The sequence below is a fragment of the Carassius gibelio genome, chromosome B22, assembly GCF_023724105.1.
Source record: "Carassius gibelio isolate Cgi1373 ecotype wild population from Czech Republic chromosome B22, carGib1.2-hapl.c, whole genome shotgun sequence".
In the NCBI taxonomy this organism is placed as follows: domain Eukaryota; kingdom Metazoa; phylum Chordata; class Actinopteri; order Cypriniformes; family Cyprinidae; genus Carassius; species Carassius gibelio.
In genome coordinates, this window is record NC_068417.1 from 9,220,179 (window position 1) to 9,235,013 (window position 14,835).

Consider the following 14,835-nt stretch of genomic DNA (forward strand, 5'->3'; position numbering starts at 1 on the left):
AATCCAACATGTTGGATATCCCAGATTGGAGATCGGAGCGGTCCCGACATTCTTTCGAGCAGAGGAGTGCAGTCTTAACACACCATGCACGGCAGGAATATTTTATCAGATTATTTTACGATAATCGGAGCATCCTAAGATTGTCGGAAGGGGTGAATCGATGCTAAAATCGGCCTAATTATTGATGAATTCAATCAGCAGTTAGGCCCTTCTGGGAACTCCAGGAGTAGTTCTTGGGGGGGGGGGGGGGGGGGGCTACTGTCACGGTTGGTAAACCGTGATCTCGGGTTGTTTACACTTTGTGGTGAATTCTGCGTGTTCTGCCTCTGCACTGATTAGTTGTGGGCGTCTCTGTTAATTGTATCAGCAACAGCTGCCACTCATTACTCATCTCCTATATTATGGCTTGTCTCACGTCTTGTGTTTGTGAGATCGTTGTTCATGTCGTTGTGTTTACCCCCGTCTGGCTTCTGTGTAGTTTGCATTTGGATGTCTGTGTTTCCCCAGAACCTCATCCACTCTCCGCCACGATCACTCAGCCACGGACACTTACCTTTGGCTCTGTTACCCGCAGTTCCTGTGCCACTCTCTCCTGCTGCCTCACGCCGTCAACACCCGGACTCCTCACCTGCACTCCATTACCATCTGGACTTCTCACCGCCTTTATCATCCCTCTGGAGTGTTCCCGTATCATCGTCTTTGTGTGTCTTTGTACAATATCTCATCATCTCATTAAACTTTGTTAACTCGCTATTGTTTCCAGACTGTCCATTCACCAGCCGTCACACTACGTTATTCATTACAATCATACAATTTGTAATTTTTTAGATGTATATGTGATTTGCTTCAGAAAGTCTTGCAGAGTTACAAAAATAAAAATTTAGTAGTAATAAAAACGACATTTCATCTATATAAGAATAATAATAATGTAAACATTTACGTATAATGAAATGTTTTAATCATGTAAAACTTTATATGTACTGCTTACCTTAGTTTTCCTCAAGGAGGTGCTCGACATAACAAATGTAATAAATTATTATAATTGGACAGAAAAGTGAGATCTGTGTGTCTAATCTGACAGATAAATAGACAAAGCCTTCAAACTGAATGTGTGCAATAATAACAATGCAAGAGAGGAATATTTGAAATCAAATATAAAAAATTACTGAATGCTAGCATCTTTGGTAATCTTCAGTATTGACCATGACAAACATTTGCATTTGATACTTGATCATACATGAGCTTGATCTGCTCTCTACTTTCCATAGACAGAAACACTGAGAGCTTTTAATAACTGAATTATCGGTCCTTTCTCTGTCAGGAATACATAACGTCCAGTATGTTGAGTTGTGATGTTTCTGATGGTCAGAGATCCAGTTTGATCGTCCAGCTTCAGTCTGTCTCTGAATCTCCCATCAACAACATCATCATATACAGTAATGTTGTTTACCCATGGGTTGATTCCAGCTATAAAAGTAATTTCATTCATATACAACCACAAAAACATTTCACCCGCTGTTATTTCAGTACGACCAGAGTTTATAGTGAGTGAATCTCCCTCCTTCACTGATATCTCATCTGGATCAAACACACATGGAGAACAAACAGAAAATGGGTAGTCACAGAGTAATACAATTTAAATCCTTCATGTTTGTTTACTTTAGTAATTAGTTTGAAATGTAATCTCCAAAAGAATAATAATATAAAATAACAGAACAGACCAGTGCTTTAAGTGGCCCAAAAGAGGTGCCAGTACTCTATTATAGCCTATTTTTTTTTTTTGATGACTCCCCTCATCCCCCGAGGTAACAACAACTATATTGAAGGGGTTTTATATACATCAGTCAACAGACGACCTTATAAAAATAATAAATCCTTTAATTAGTTTGTGGATTTGCTTGAGCTAGAAAGAGCTACTGAACATAAATAAAATGTGCAAAAGGCAGTGGTGGACGAAGTACACAAATCAAGTACTTGAGTAAAAGTACAGATACGTATAATAAAATATTACTCCAGTAAAAGTAAAAGTACTCCTTTTTCAATTTTACTCAAGTGAAAGTACAAAAGTACTAAACTTTTTATGTACTTTAGTAAAAAAGTACTGAAAGATAGATGTTTGCAATTTTATATAGGCTAATTTAATTTTATATTAGCTCATTTTTTTTTTTTTTTTTATAATCCTACTGCTCAAAATACCTGGGATTTTTTTCCAAAATAACCACTATATGGAGTCAAGATATATTTTTGTTGTTGATATGGACTACACTGATGAGAGTAATGTTAACTGTGAAGCTTACACTGTGATGTACCTGAGAGAAAACAGATGACCATCTGATTTTCACCAGTAAGAACAAAGTATTTTAAAGTTAGTTGTTTTACAGAACATCACAGTTATATATGACATGATAATAAGGCCTGAAGATTTTAAGGAAAATATAATTATATTTTCATAATGATTTTTTCCTTCTCAAACCTTGTCTGGGGTGTAAAAACACCACTGGCCAAACGGGGTGCATCTCTTCCCCTCTTTGATAATTACTGTAGTTACCATGTTCTGAACATCACATCCTTTCTTTTCTCCCCAGATGTAATCTATATATATATATATATAGGTGGTTGAATAAAAATATTTGGACATTATTTATAAAAATTACCTCAAGTTAGCACCAGCAAGCTTGTTAGCTAGACAGTTAGCATCAGCTAACGATATTCACTTATTTTCAGTACGGTTATGAATAACGTCCTTAATAACAATGGATGAAAAGTTTAGAGCTCTACTGATGATTAAGTCTAGAGTCTGTCCACCTTTGTGTGTGGGTCCATACATGCTGAATCGACAAGTAAAAAAAGCCTCAAGTCCAAATATTCATTTATCACCAATTAACTGTTTGACAAACACTTCCTGCTTCGATGTCCAGATCTGAATTTAAAAAAATTCTCAAACATGCTCCGATGTCCCGATCTGAATCAACCGAGTCGCGAACAGGCTCCGAAGTGCCGATCTGAATCAACCGAGTCGCAAACAGGCTCCGAAGTGCCGATCTGAATCAACCGAGTCGCGAACAGGCTCCGAAGTGCCGATCTGAATCAATCGAGTCGCGAACAGGCTCCGAAGTGCCGATCTGAATCAACCGAGTCGCGAACAGGCTCCGAAGTGCCGATCTGAATCAACCGAGTCGCGAACATGCTCCGAAGTGCCGATCTGAATCAATAGAGTCGCGAACAGGCTCCGATCTGAAAACTTCGACCAAAGAATGTAAAAAAAAAAAACTCAATTTCTCTAACTCTATACTCTAATAACTCTACAAATCTATGAAAGACTCGATCACGTGTCTAAAAATAAATCGCTATAGTAAAAGAGAAATAATAAGAGGAGTGAAGTTTCCTACTGCTGTGTTTGGTCCTCACGCGCGTCTGACGCTCTGCGGCGCGTCTCCGCCCCTCACACGGGCGTTTACAGCGCTAAATTAATCATCTTTGCTAATTATTATACATTTACTTCATTGTCAGCTCCAGGTACTTCATTTATTATTGTTCATTGAACTGTTTGAAACAAAAAAAAGGTTGTATTTCAGTAATAATTCTAAATTATCAAAATAAAATATATAAAATAATGGTTTCTATTTTAATATCCTTTAAAATATAATCTATTTCTGTGATGTGCAGCTGTATTTTCAGCATCATTCCTCCAGTCTTCAGTGTCACATGATCTTTAGAAATGAAAATATGATGATTTATTATTAGAACTATTAATAGTTGTGCTACCAAATATTATTTTGGAATCTGTGATCTGTGAAAGTGTTTTAAAGTTTGTGGTTTTACAGAACATCACAGTTATATATGACATGATAATAAGGCCTGAAGTTAGGAAGAACATTTTAAGGAAAATATAATTATATTTTCATAATGATTTTTTTCCTTCTCAAACCTTGTCTGTGGTGTAAAATTTCCCCTGGCCAAACGGGGTGCATCTCTTCCCCTCTTTGATAATTACTAGTTACCATGTTCTGAACATCACATCCTTTATTTTGTCCTTTATTGGGTGTAATCTATATACATATATATATATATAGGTGGTTGAATAAAAATATTTGGACATTATTTATAAAAATTACCTCAAGTTAACACCAGCAAGCTTGTTAGCTAGACATTTAGCATCAGCTACAATATTTACTTATTTTCAGGACTGTTATGAATAAACATTCATGTCTGTCTAACGTTACTCGTCTAGTTAATCCAAACAATATACATACGTATAACGTTACTGTTAATACACAATATAAAAACAGATGTCATGGTACACTGCACTGTAAACCCCGACAAGTTAACTTAACTCAAACCGTTTGAGTAAACAGATTGCCTTGATTTAAACCATGTAAGTTTTAAAACTTTGCATTCAAGTAATTAAGTGATTAACTAAGTGCTGATTGAGAATTAGTGATGAACAGCTGCTGTTAACAAACAGAATCACTGAAGAAAAGAGAAACACAAGAACAACTGACTTCAGACACAGACTTAGATGAAATCAACTGAAATAAAATACATGAAATCTCTCAAGATCTGATTAAACAACCCACAAACAGCATCACCAGCTCCACTTATTAATAACCAGACTGACTTTATTTCTGTCAGATGTCTACAGAAGATCTTATTGAGAATGAACTAAGGTTTAGATGTTGATTTATTGTTTCATTTGAAGTAACCATGTTAGAGATCAGTGTTTGCTTTAGTTGGGCTCTTGACCCTTGAGCTCTGTCTTAGTCTTTTCTCTGGCTGTTATAACTGTGTGTTTCTAAAACACATTTGTTGTAACTCAAAAGCCCAGTAGAAAAGCCATCAGGTGTTAACCTGTAGACTCGCACTTAACGGTTCATTTGAATCAGTGAGTGGTCGACTCCAGAACAGCTGCAATCGGATCATTCTAATTCGTAAAAGAATCGTTTGGTGCGATTCGCGATCCGATTAAAGTTTATTTTGAAAAGACTCAGTTCGTTCATGATGAATCAGACACCGCTTCTGCGTGTCGGAGCACGTGATATGTTATAGGGAGTAACGATATGTTTTATGAAATGTAGTGAAGTTAAAAGTACGATCTTATGATTTGGAATGTAGTGAAGTAAAAGTAAAAGTTACTCAAAATAAAACTACTCCAGTAAAGTACAGATACTTGAAAAATGTCCTCAAGTACAGTAACGAAGTAAAGCTACTCCGTTACTGTCCACCACTGGCAAAAGGATTTTGAAAAAATACCCTTAGAATAGGGTGACCACATGAGATTGGCTGGGGGGGGGGGGGGGGGGTCTCATCTTCGTAGCCTATAATAAAAGATAATGAATTTCAAACCTTAACTAAACACATTTTTATTCAAAGATCAACCGTCTGTCGCTACTCTTTAGTCTGCCACAAGAAACAACAACATTAAAATCATGAACTCTGTCCTCATCACATCGCTGTCCTCCTCACAGCTGCAGCAACTTGCACTCTCTTCATCAAGCTTTAAAACTAAAAGGGGACAAAAAGGTCGTATTGTCTTTGTGCATATAGAAAAATTAGATAAATGAATATCTAAATTCGTGCCTAGCCGTCTACGGTATTTTTTTTAGAACTTAGGAAAAAGATGCTGCAGCCAATGAGCAGCCGTCGGGGCTGGTTGCAGGACGACTCAACCTCCGCGGACAGTTTTTAATGTTTATCAGACAATAACTACTCAAGATTTTGCTTTAGTATAATTTTCGGGACAATTAGGGCCAGATTCGGGATTTGGCAAAACAGTTTAGATTACGGGACTGTCCAGAATTTTTCGGGATGTCTGGTCCCCCTAACTGAAAGAGCTATGGCATTACTTATTTAGCTTGCGTCTGACCTGCAACGATATCATTCAGGCTTGGTGGGGTGTCAGCCAGCGAGTCATCTGATTCTGACCATATTGTTTTAGTACTCAGAAGCCCCCTTTCCACCGCACACGACATTCGGGCACGATTGTCGCATTTCTCCCTCTAGCGGCAGTGGCGCAGAACTTTCAAACTGGTCGTGCAGCAACCGTTACCTTGGCATATTCACCATGGTAAAATTAATAATTTTAATTGTAGGGACCCCTAAAATAAATATGCCTTTTGTTTTTAAGTATTTTTAAAATATTGAAATTTGTGCTTTTCATTTTTTTTTGTTTTCACATTTCAATATCATTTCAATGTGATATAACTAAATGTTTTGTTTCTTATCCAATGAGATCGCATTGAATGTAAATGTACTATTGCTGGCCAGTGATTGTTGAGCATTATTAGTTTGCGTCATAATGTGTGTTACGTGAAGGGGAGGAGCATCACACATTGCACATGGCGGAAAGACAAACAAACGGTAATTTGACTGCTTGTGTTAGAAGTGCGTCATTTTGGAGACTTAATATATTCTGTGTAATATAAGGCCCAAAGTGTAGAGAAACGACGTGTGGTTTATTTTGTTTTTGCTATTTGAAGTGTTTTTTTTTAATTTTTTTGTTATCTTCTTCGTGATCTTTGAGTCATAGTGCTGAGTCAAGACGTGTGATCAGGGCTTAACAGCTAGTGACATTCAAATTCATGATCAATAACTGGGTTGAAGTTATCGGACGTTCGTGGTGGACTTCAGAATTCTTCCGGGACTGGAAAGATTGTGTAGTTCGTCATCGTGGGACGTGGATCAACTGGATTCATCGCGTGTCAGGAATGCTTGTGTAAAGCTGTTCTTATTGACCTTATGAACCTTATGTTGTGAATCGTGGGTTTTCTTAAAGTGTTTAATTGGTTTGAAAGTAATATTGTTTTATTTTACCTATTGATCTACCTGTTTCAGGAGAAAAGTGTTTAGCCTCTATCTAACAGGGTTTTGAATTTGTCAACTTATATGCTGATTGAGGACAGTGTTTTAAAGTAGAAAAAAGGAAAAAGGTTAAAAAAAATGCAAGTAAAAAAAAAAAAAAACATAAGAGAGTAATTTACATACCACTGGGTATAAGTGTTTATTTGTCTTCATATATAAAAAAAGTGGTTCCTTGTTTTTTTTTTTCCTTATAAAGGGGATTAGTACATTAATGTAAAATAAATAAATATTTGTTATTTTTTTCCCCTTAACATTGGTATTCTGGTATTTCTTTGGAGTTTGGCAAGTTAATTTATTTAACAAGGTACTAATTTCTAGTAAACTATAAATAATAATTATTTAATTTATTATTATAGTAAAAGTATTGTATAATTGGTATAGGGAAAAGATACTTAAATTTTTCATTTAAAGAAAAATACCGGCCAATTCACCATTCAACTGCCGGGAATCCAGGTTTTATCTTATTTGAGAAACATTAAAATGAACCCCCAGGGTTAAGAAAAGGGTTACATAATGAACATAGTTAATGTATGAATGCATCGCCACAAATCAGGTGACCCCCAAAATAAAAATCAACGTAAATAATGGTTTAACAATTATTAAATAATTATTTCTGCCATAAGTATTATAAACCACCATTTTACAGAAATAGTGTTTAAAGGATGTGTTTAAAGGATAATGTTAATGTTAACAAAATATTGGTAATTCTGACCTCGCACCGATAGTTTTGATTAGAATACATCACATCCAATCGGGCTTTCGCATACGGTCTAGTCAGAGAGACAGAGAGTCGAGTGGTTATGATGCAAGATTTAGCCTATTTTTACAAAAACTGTTTCTATGGGGCCATAAACGTCTTTAAACGCCTCAGATGTAAAGTTATTCGCTGTCAAAGTGACACCAATATGAATGGGATGTCAATGGGATGCTAATGCAAGTGAAGTTCTGCTACAAGATGGCGGCACCTGGCCGACTTCAACTTCCGGTCGACTTCCTTGCCGCCTGGTTGTTCACCGTGCGTGTGTCACACACCCTCTCCGGACACGTTGAGTCGTTACTGAAAGCGGCAAAAGTGACGCATGCGCTTTTCACTTCAAACTTAAGGGTGTATGGGCAATGTAGTCTCTGTTCTTGGTGGGATGAATTGGGAAGCTTGCATTGTGAATGGCGCTCTGAAAAGCGGCAGTGCAGGCAAAAGATTAAAACCTCTATTAAAACAGATGTCCAAATGAGCGTACCAGTAAGGTAAAAGTACGTTCTGGAGCGCACGGAGAGGTGGCGGTAATCTCAAGAGCTATATTTGGAAGTGGCAGTACTGAGTACCGGTGTGTACCGGCGCACTTAAAGCACTGGAACAGACAATAAAAGCAAAACAGTGTGTCGAAGTGGAATAATATAATATCTGGTGATGAACAAATAAAAATGATGGAACAAATATTTAACTCACCATAGACAGCGAGAAGGAACCTCTTTTTCTCATTATTGATTTCTAGTTCATAAGCTCCAGCATGTTGAGTTGTGGTGTTTGTGATAGTCAGAGATCCAGTTTGATTGTTCAGTTTCAGTCTGTCTCTGAATCTCCCGTCAAGAACATCATCATATACAGTGATTCTGTCGGCCCGTTTATTGATTTCAGCTATTAAAATGTTTTCACTTCTAAACCTCCACTGAATCTTGTTGTCCATTATTTCAGTAAGATCAGAGTTTATAGTGACTGAATCTCCCTCCTTCATTGATATTTCATCTACATTATCAAAAACACACAGAGAACAAACAGAAACAGGGTTCATCACAGATTCAGAGTCTTATCTGATGGTTTACTGAAGAAAAACTTTTGAAGTGTAAATTTGAAATGAATTATATAAACGAACAGAAATGGTGTTTGGATTAATAACTGACTGATTTTTAAACTGACACCAATTTCAAATGACTATAAAATACAGAATGTTATTAATTTAGATATTTGATTATTCTAGTATTCCCTTACTTTTTGATTGTTTGTTTATTCAGGTGCATAGATGATGCGCCATAAATTTAACTCACCAATGATATTGAGAAAGAAACTCTTCATCACACTCTTGCTCTTCAGTTCATAAAGACCAGCATGTTCATGTCTGGTGTCTGTGATGGTCAGAGATCCAGTTTGATTGTTCAGCTTCAGTCTGTTTATGAATCTCCCATCAAGAACATCATCATATACAGTCATGCTGTCGGTCTGTTTATTGATTTCAGCTAGTAAAGTATTTTCCAATCCAAACCTCCACTGAATCTCATCATCATCCTTCATTTCAGTAAGACCAGAGTTAAGAGTGACTGAATCTCCCGGTTTCATTAACTTCATTTCCCGACCAAACACATCTGCATAACACAGTGTACAGTAGGTACAGCAGTGGTCAAAAGTCATGTCATGTCTACTAAAAATGACTTTTTCAAACTTTATTAAGATTGCTTTTGTACGCAAATTGTTTTTTCTAGGAGTCAATCATTTTATTAATGATAATAAAATGAAACATGCCATTTTGCGGACATAGATTTTGGCTAAGCTGTCATAGAAAGAAAGAGACAAGAGAGAACCAACAAAATATTATTATCTGATTATGCTTTAGTTTTTTTTTTCTTTCCTCATATTTAAAAATATGATATATTTCCTTATATGTTGATGGTTCATTCCAGCTTGCTGTCAGGGGTGCACTACTGAGTGGAGTGTGGAGCAGGGAACGGAGGGAGACGAAGAGTACATCAATCCAGAGAAGTTCATTTATAACAAAGAAAACTCATGGAGCACATTTAGAAATGAACAATACAAGACGCTAAACTGAACACAGGGAAAACTATTTATACAGGACAGGGTGATGGGAAGACTAGACACATTTGGGTCAATGGAAACACAGGAAACACCTGGGATTAAATCAATGACGCGGGAGAAAGAAACTGAGTCACAAAACAAAGCATAGACAAAACATAGAACAGAGTCTGACACTTGCAGAAATGAAAAACAAACAAACAAACAAACAAACAAACAAACAGACCAATCCCCTCCAGACATCACTTTTAGCCACTAGTGTAAATGAAGATGCTTTTACTTTAATCTTTAATGTCACTCTAAAATTAATGCTGTTGGGTATTTGAGCTTCATATTTATTTTATTTAATCACTAATAACTAAGTTCACACCTGAATTAGATTTAACAGTAAAAAAATAAATAAATAAATAGAAAATTATCTCTGACTAATCTAACCACTAATTTATTACATTATATCAGAACAGAAATAAGTGAAGGCATAAAAACACATTTCAAACTCACCATCCAGACGCCAGAAACACAAACAGAACAAAACTAATTTGATTGCCATTTCCCTCATCAGTTCACTGAAAAGCTGACAATATTATCCTTAAATATGAGAGAACTGTGATATTTATCTGGTTTTGTGCGAATCCTCCCCTAACCTTCATCTCAGTTTACTTTCAGATGTCCATCCTCTTTTACATCATAGAAAATAAACAAAGTTTTGTTGATCTTGTGTTTTCAAACTCAAAAGGACAGGCAAAGTTCAGACGATCAGCAAACAGCATGTCTGACGCAATTTAAGTCAAAGTTTGAATCACAACCAGAGTTAAATTAGCTAAAACAAAATAAAATATGGAGTCAGGCGGGTCCCCGTCTATAGCTGCCCAGCAAACAATACATTTTCCATAACAAAATTATAATATGTGTATATACTCTGTATATTTATTATGTATTTATAAATACACACACATGAATGTTTATATTTAACCTGTTAATTGTCACCCCGGGACGCCTACGTTGACTATACTATATTACAATTAAGTCTAATCTAATCTTGACAAACTATATACACTGTTAAAAATCGCTGTAAAAAAACGGCCAAATTTCGACAGTAAAATACTGTTTTTCATTAAAACAGTGCATTCTTGGTAATATTCATCGTTTTCGAGAAGTAGCCTGCTGCTATATATCGTAAATTAACAACGTTCAAAGTCGACACTCAGCGGCTGTGTTTCAAATCACACCCTACACCCTCATTCACTATTCCACATGAGTTTACTAATATAGTTCACCTGATAGAGAGAATGAACACTAATGAGTGAATTCAGACACTGATCAACAGCTGCTGTTAATGAGTAGAATCACTGAAGAAAAAAAAACATAACAAGACAAACACATGAAATACAACTGACTTCAGCCACAGCCTTAGATGAAATCAACTAAAGATTTAAACGATCAACAAACAGCTTCACCAACTTCACACATTACTAACCAGACTGACTTTATTTCTGTCAGATCAGAGAACAGAGATCAAAAGATCTTATTGAGAATTAAAGAGATTTAGATGATAATGTTACTGTTTCGTTTAGCGTCACCATTTTGGAGATCAGTGTTTGCTTTAGTTGGGCTCCTGACCATTGACTTTTGCACTTTAAATTTTGTTTTATTGCTGTATTTGTATCTTTATGATGCATCTGTTACAGCAGTATTAATTTTGATAGTCAAGTGATTATGGTTGTTTCTAACAGGCATTGTTGTGATTCATACGCTGATTCTTGATGTTTCTGTCTAAATTTCAGCTAAGGTTTTTTTTTTTTTATGAGTGAAATTTTCTTAACCGTAGTATCAATATTCAATAAGAGAAGAGACACGGGATTAGATCAGAAATAATAGTATTTGTTCTTGTCAATCTATAAACAACAATATCAGATTTTTTTTCTTCTGTGTACTTTTGTTTTGCTATAACAGGTTCCAAAGGCGCATTGTTACAGCATGTAAAAAAAAAAAACCTTAGTTGTTGAAAAGTCACGTTCAAGAGCCCAACTAAAGTAAACACTGATCTCCATCATGGTAGTGAAAAAAACACCTAAACCTATTTAACTCTCCATAAGTTCTTCTGTAGACATCTGACAGAAATAAAGTCAGTCTGGTTAGTAATGTGAATCTGGTGAAGCTGTTTTAGTAGTTGTTTAATCAGATCTTGAGAGATTTGATGTATTCTTTTATTCAGTTGATTTCATTTAAGGCTGTGGCTGAAGTCATTTGTAGATCTTGTGTTTCTCTTTCCTTCAGTGATTCTGCAGGTGTTTATCACTAATGCTCAATCATCAATTAATCACCGAATTATCTCATTAACTTCACTGATTCAGTGTTACTCAAACACTCTGTAGTGTGCACACATTATAAGTGTTCATTTAAAACTGAGGATTTTCTTGTGGGGTTTAAAGGGTTAAAGATTTAAGATGAAGAAAAAACAGCATGAAACATAATTTAACAGTAATAAACTGTAATTAATTTACAGGAAACAAACTGTAGAAAAACAGTTATTTACTGGCACCCCTGCTGCCAGTAAATAACTGTTTTTCTACTGTTTCTTGCCGTAAATTAATGGTTGCCAGCAAAAAAAAGTGTTTTTCGCCGTCAAGTCAAGGAAAAACAGTAATATACTGTAAAATGTAAACGTCAGATTTACCAAATGAAAAAAAAGTTAATTTAACTAAAATATTTGTGAACATCCATAGAAAAAAAATAGGCAAAGTCATACACTGATAATGAGAGTAAATACTGAACTTGACTGTATTAATGTGTGTTTGCACAAGAGAGATCGTTTAGTTTAATGTAGTTTTGTTGTTCACCATTGTGCTGGAGAGTAGAGCCGGTGCTTCAGTCAATGATGAGCCACAAATTCAGATTTTCTGCTGCTTTATATAAAGGCAGTAAATGTGGAGTCGCTGATACAGTGCTGATCTCTGTGTTAAGTACTTCATCACATACATGTGTAATACAGCTGACAATGAGCTGCAGTGATTTGAGTAAAAGTCATGTATTTAGTTACTTTATTACTGCACATTAAGTGTAAGAAATATTCCTTCTCAGTGGACTCAAATGAAATATGTTCATAGTACTAACATCGTAGGAATGCTAGTTTTAAAAACTCGAACTGTTTGAAGCAGTGGGAGTGGAGTTAATTTCCATGGTAGAATTTACGGTAAAATACTGTTAAAAAAATAAGAGTGGTAAATTAATGGTTAAGAGCTGTAAATTAACAGTACTTTACTGGCACCCCTGCTGCCAGAAAATTACTGTTATTTAACGGCAAAATTTTTTACAGTGTATCGTTGGAAAGGTCTAAGACTCCCAAAAATAGATTTTACCAATATGTTTTGTTAAAAATTATGTAGGAAAAGTAATACATTAATTTATGACAAGAGTGCACCCTCAGAAATCTACATTACAAAAGGAGCTTTGACCTTTGTTTAAAAATAAGACTTCCTCGTTGCCTTTTGTATCAGTTATGTTATGTATCACTTGAAAACATTAAATCTCAAAATTCATGCTTTAAAACCCATTTTAAAATCAGACATTGCATTACCATGTAAATGGTACATCAAAATCATGTTACAAAATGTTTTCAGTCATGAATTATAAAAATTTAGGTTTGTATCATGCACATTCAAGTCTATCTTCAAAAATGTGAGTGACAGTTAACAGGTTAAGAATTTTTTTTTTTTTTATTAAATAAATACATAATATACATAAATGTTTATATTTATATATACACAGTGCACACATATGTTTACAAAACTTTTAATTTGGATGTGATTAATGGGGATAAATCATCTGACAACACAAATTATGCTGTCAGACTATTAATCGCCAATTATTGCATCCAAAATAAAAGTTTTTATAAACATATATACTAGCACAATACAGAATACACACACACACACACACACACATTTATTATCTGTATATACTGTATATTAGTGAAAATATTTACATGTATTTACATATTTATATATCTTATATTAAAATATTTAATATATAAACATAACATGTTTTTATTAAATATATACATGCATATGTTCGTATTATATACATTTACATTTAGCAGACACATTTATCCAAAGCGACTTACAAATGAGGACAATGGAAGCAATCAAAATCAACAAAAGAGCAGTGATATACAAGTGCTATAACAAGTAATGCTGTAACAAGGAGGCTGAGGTAGTATAAGAATCCATTTGCAGAAGTTTATTAGGGAAAAATCTTATCAACAGCGATGTTAAACCAGCCAGAGAGTCAGTACCATAATTGCAATCCGATCTTTCAATATGCACAAGGGCAGTCCAAAAGGCAGAGACGAGTAGGCAGGCGAAAAGATCAAACACAAACATCAGTCCAATCAGGCAGTAAATGCAATGGGGCAATCCAAGAAGCAAGAACGTGAAAACAGGCAGAATCATACACAAACAGGCAGTCAGAATAATCAATGGAAAACCGCTTGGTAAGGCAAGTAAACTGTCAATACTTCACAAAGTTGGAACACCCTGACTCTGTTAAACAGTGTCAAACAGGAAGTGAGTGTAGAAGCAGAGGGAGCAGTGAACAGTCAGTACTCAGGGGAAGGTTCCCTCTGCTGGCGTGGCATTACAGAATCCCCCTCCCTCTGAGCACCACCTGGCACTCAGTGCGGATGTCCCCGTGGTCGTGGCACTGGTTGATCTGGTCTGGCTCGTCCTCTAACAGTCTGACAGTCCTCCTTGAGGGAAAGATCCAGAATGTCGCTGGTGGCAATTCCTTGGGGGTCTTGGATTGGGCACAGACTTAATAATCCATTACATTTATATAGCGCTTTTCTAGGCACTCAAAGCGCTTACATAGTCAGGGGGTATCTCCTCATCCACCACCAGTGTGCAGCATCCACCTGGATGATGCGACGGCAGCCATAGTGCGCCAGAACGCCCACCACACAACCAGCTTACTGGTGGAGAGGAGACAGAGTGATGAAGCCAATCAGCAGATATGGGGATGATTAGGAAACCATGATGGTCAGAGGCCAATGGGTGAATTTAGCCAGGATGCCGAGGTCACACCTCTACTCTTTTCGAAAGACATCCTGGGATGTTTAATGACCACAGAGAGTCAGGACCTCGGTTTAATGTCTCATCCGAAGGACGGTGCTTGTT

The 14,835-nt window shown here is 36.0% G+C and overlaps 1 protein-coding gene across 1 annotated transcript in view; it reads right to left on the minus strand.

Annotated features, from left to right (window-relative positions):
• Window positions 1-935: 935 nt before the first annotated feature.
• Window positions 936-14,835, minus strand: part of LOC127987318 (uncharacterized) — a 140,328-nt gene continuing 126,428 nt past the window's right edge. The window contains exons 4-6 of the mRNA XM_052589599.1: window positions 8,902-9,116; window positions 8,306-8,602; window positions 936-1,578 (exon numbers count right to left, since the gene is read on the minus strand). Of these exons, the coding sequence (XP_052445559.1) occupies window positions 1,256-1,578; window positions 8,306-8,602; window positions 8,902-9,116 (835 nt within the window). The 3' untranslated portion in view covers window positions 936-1,255. The remainder of the gene's footprint in view (window positions 1,579-8,305; window positions 8,603-8,901; window positions 9,117-14,835) is intronic.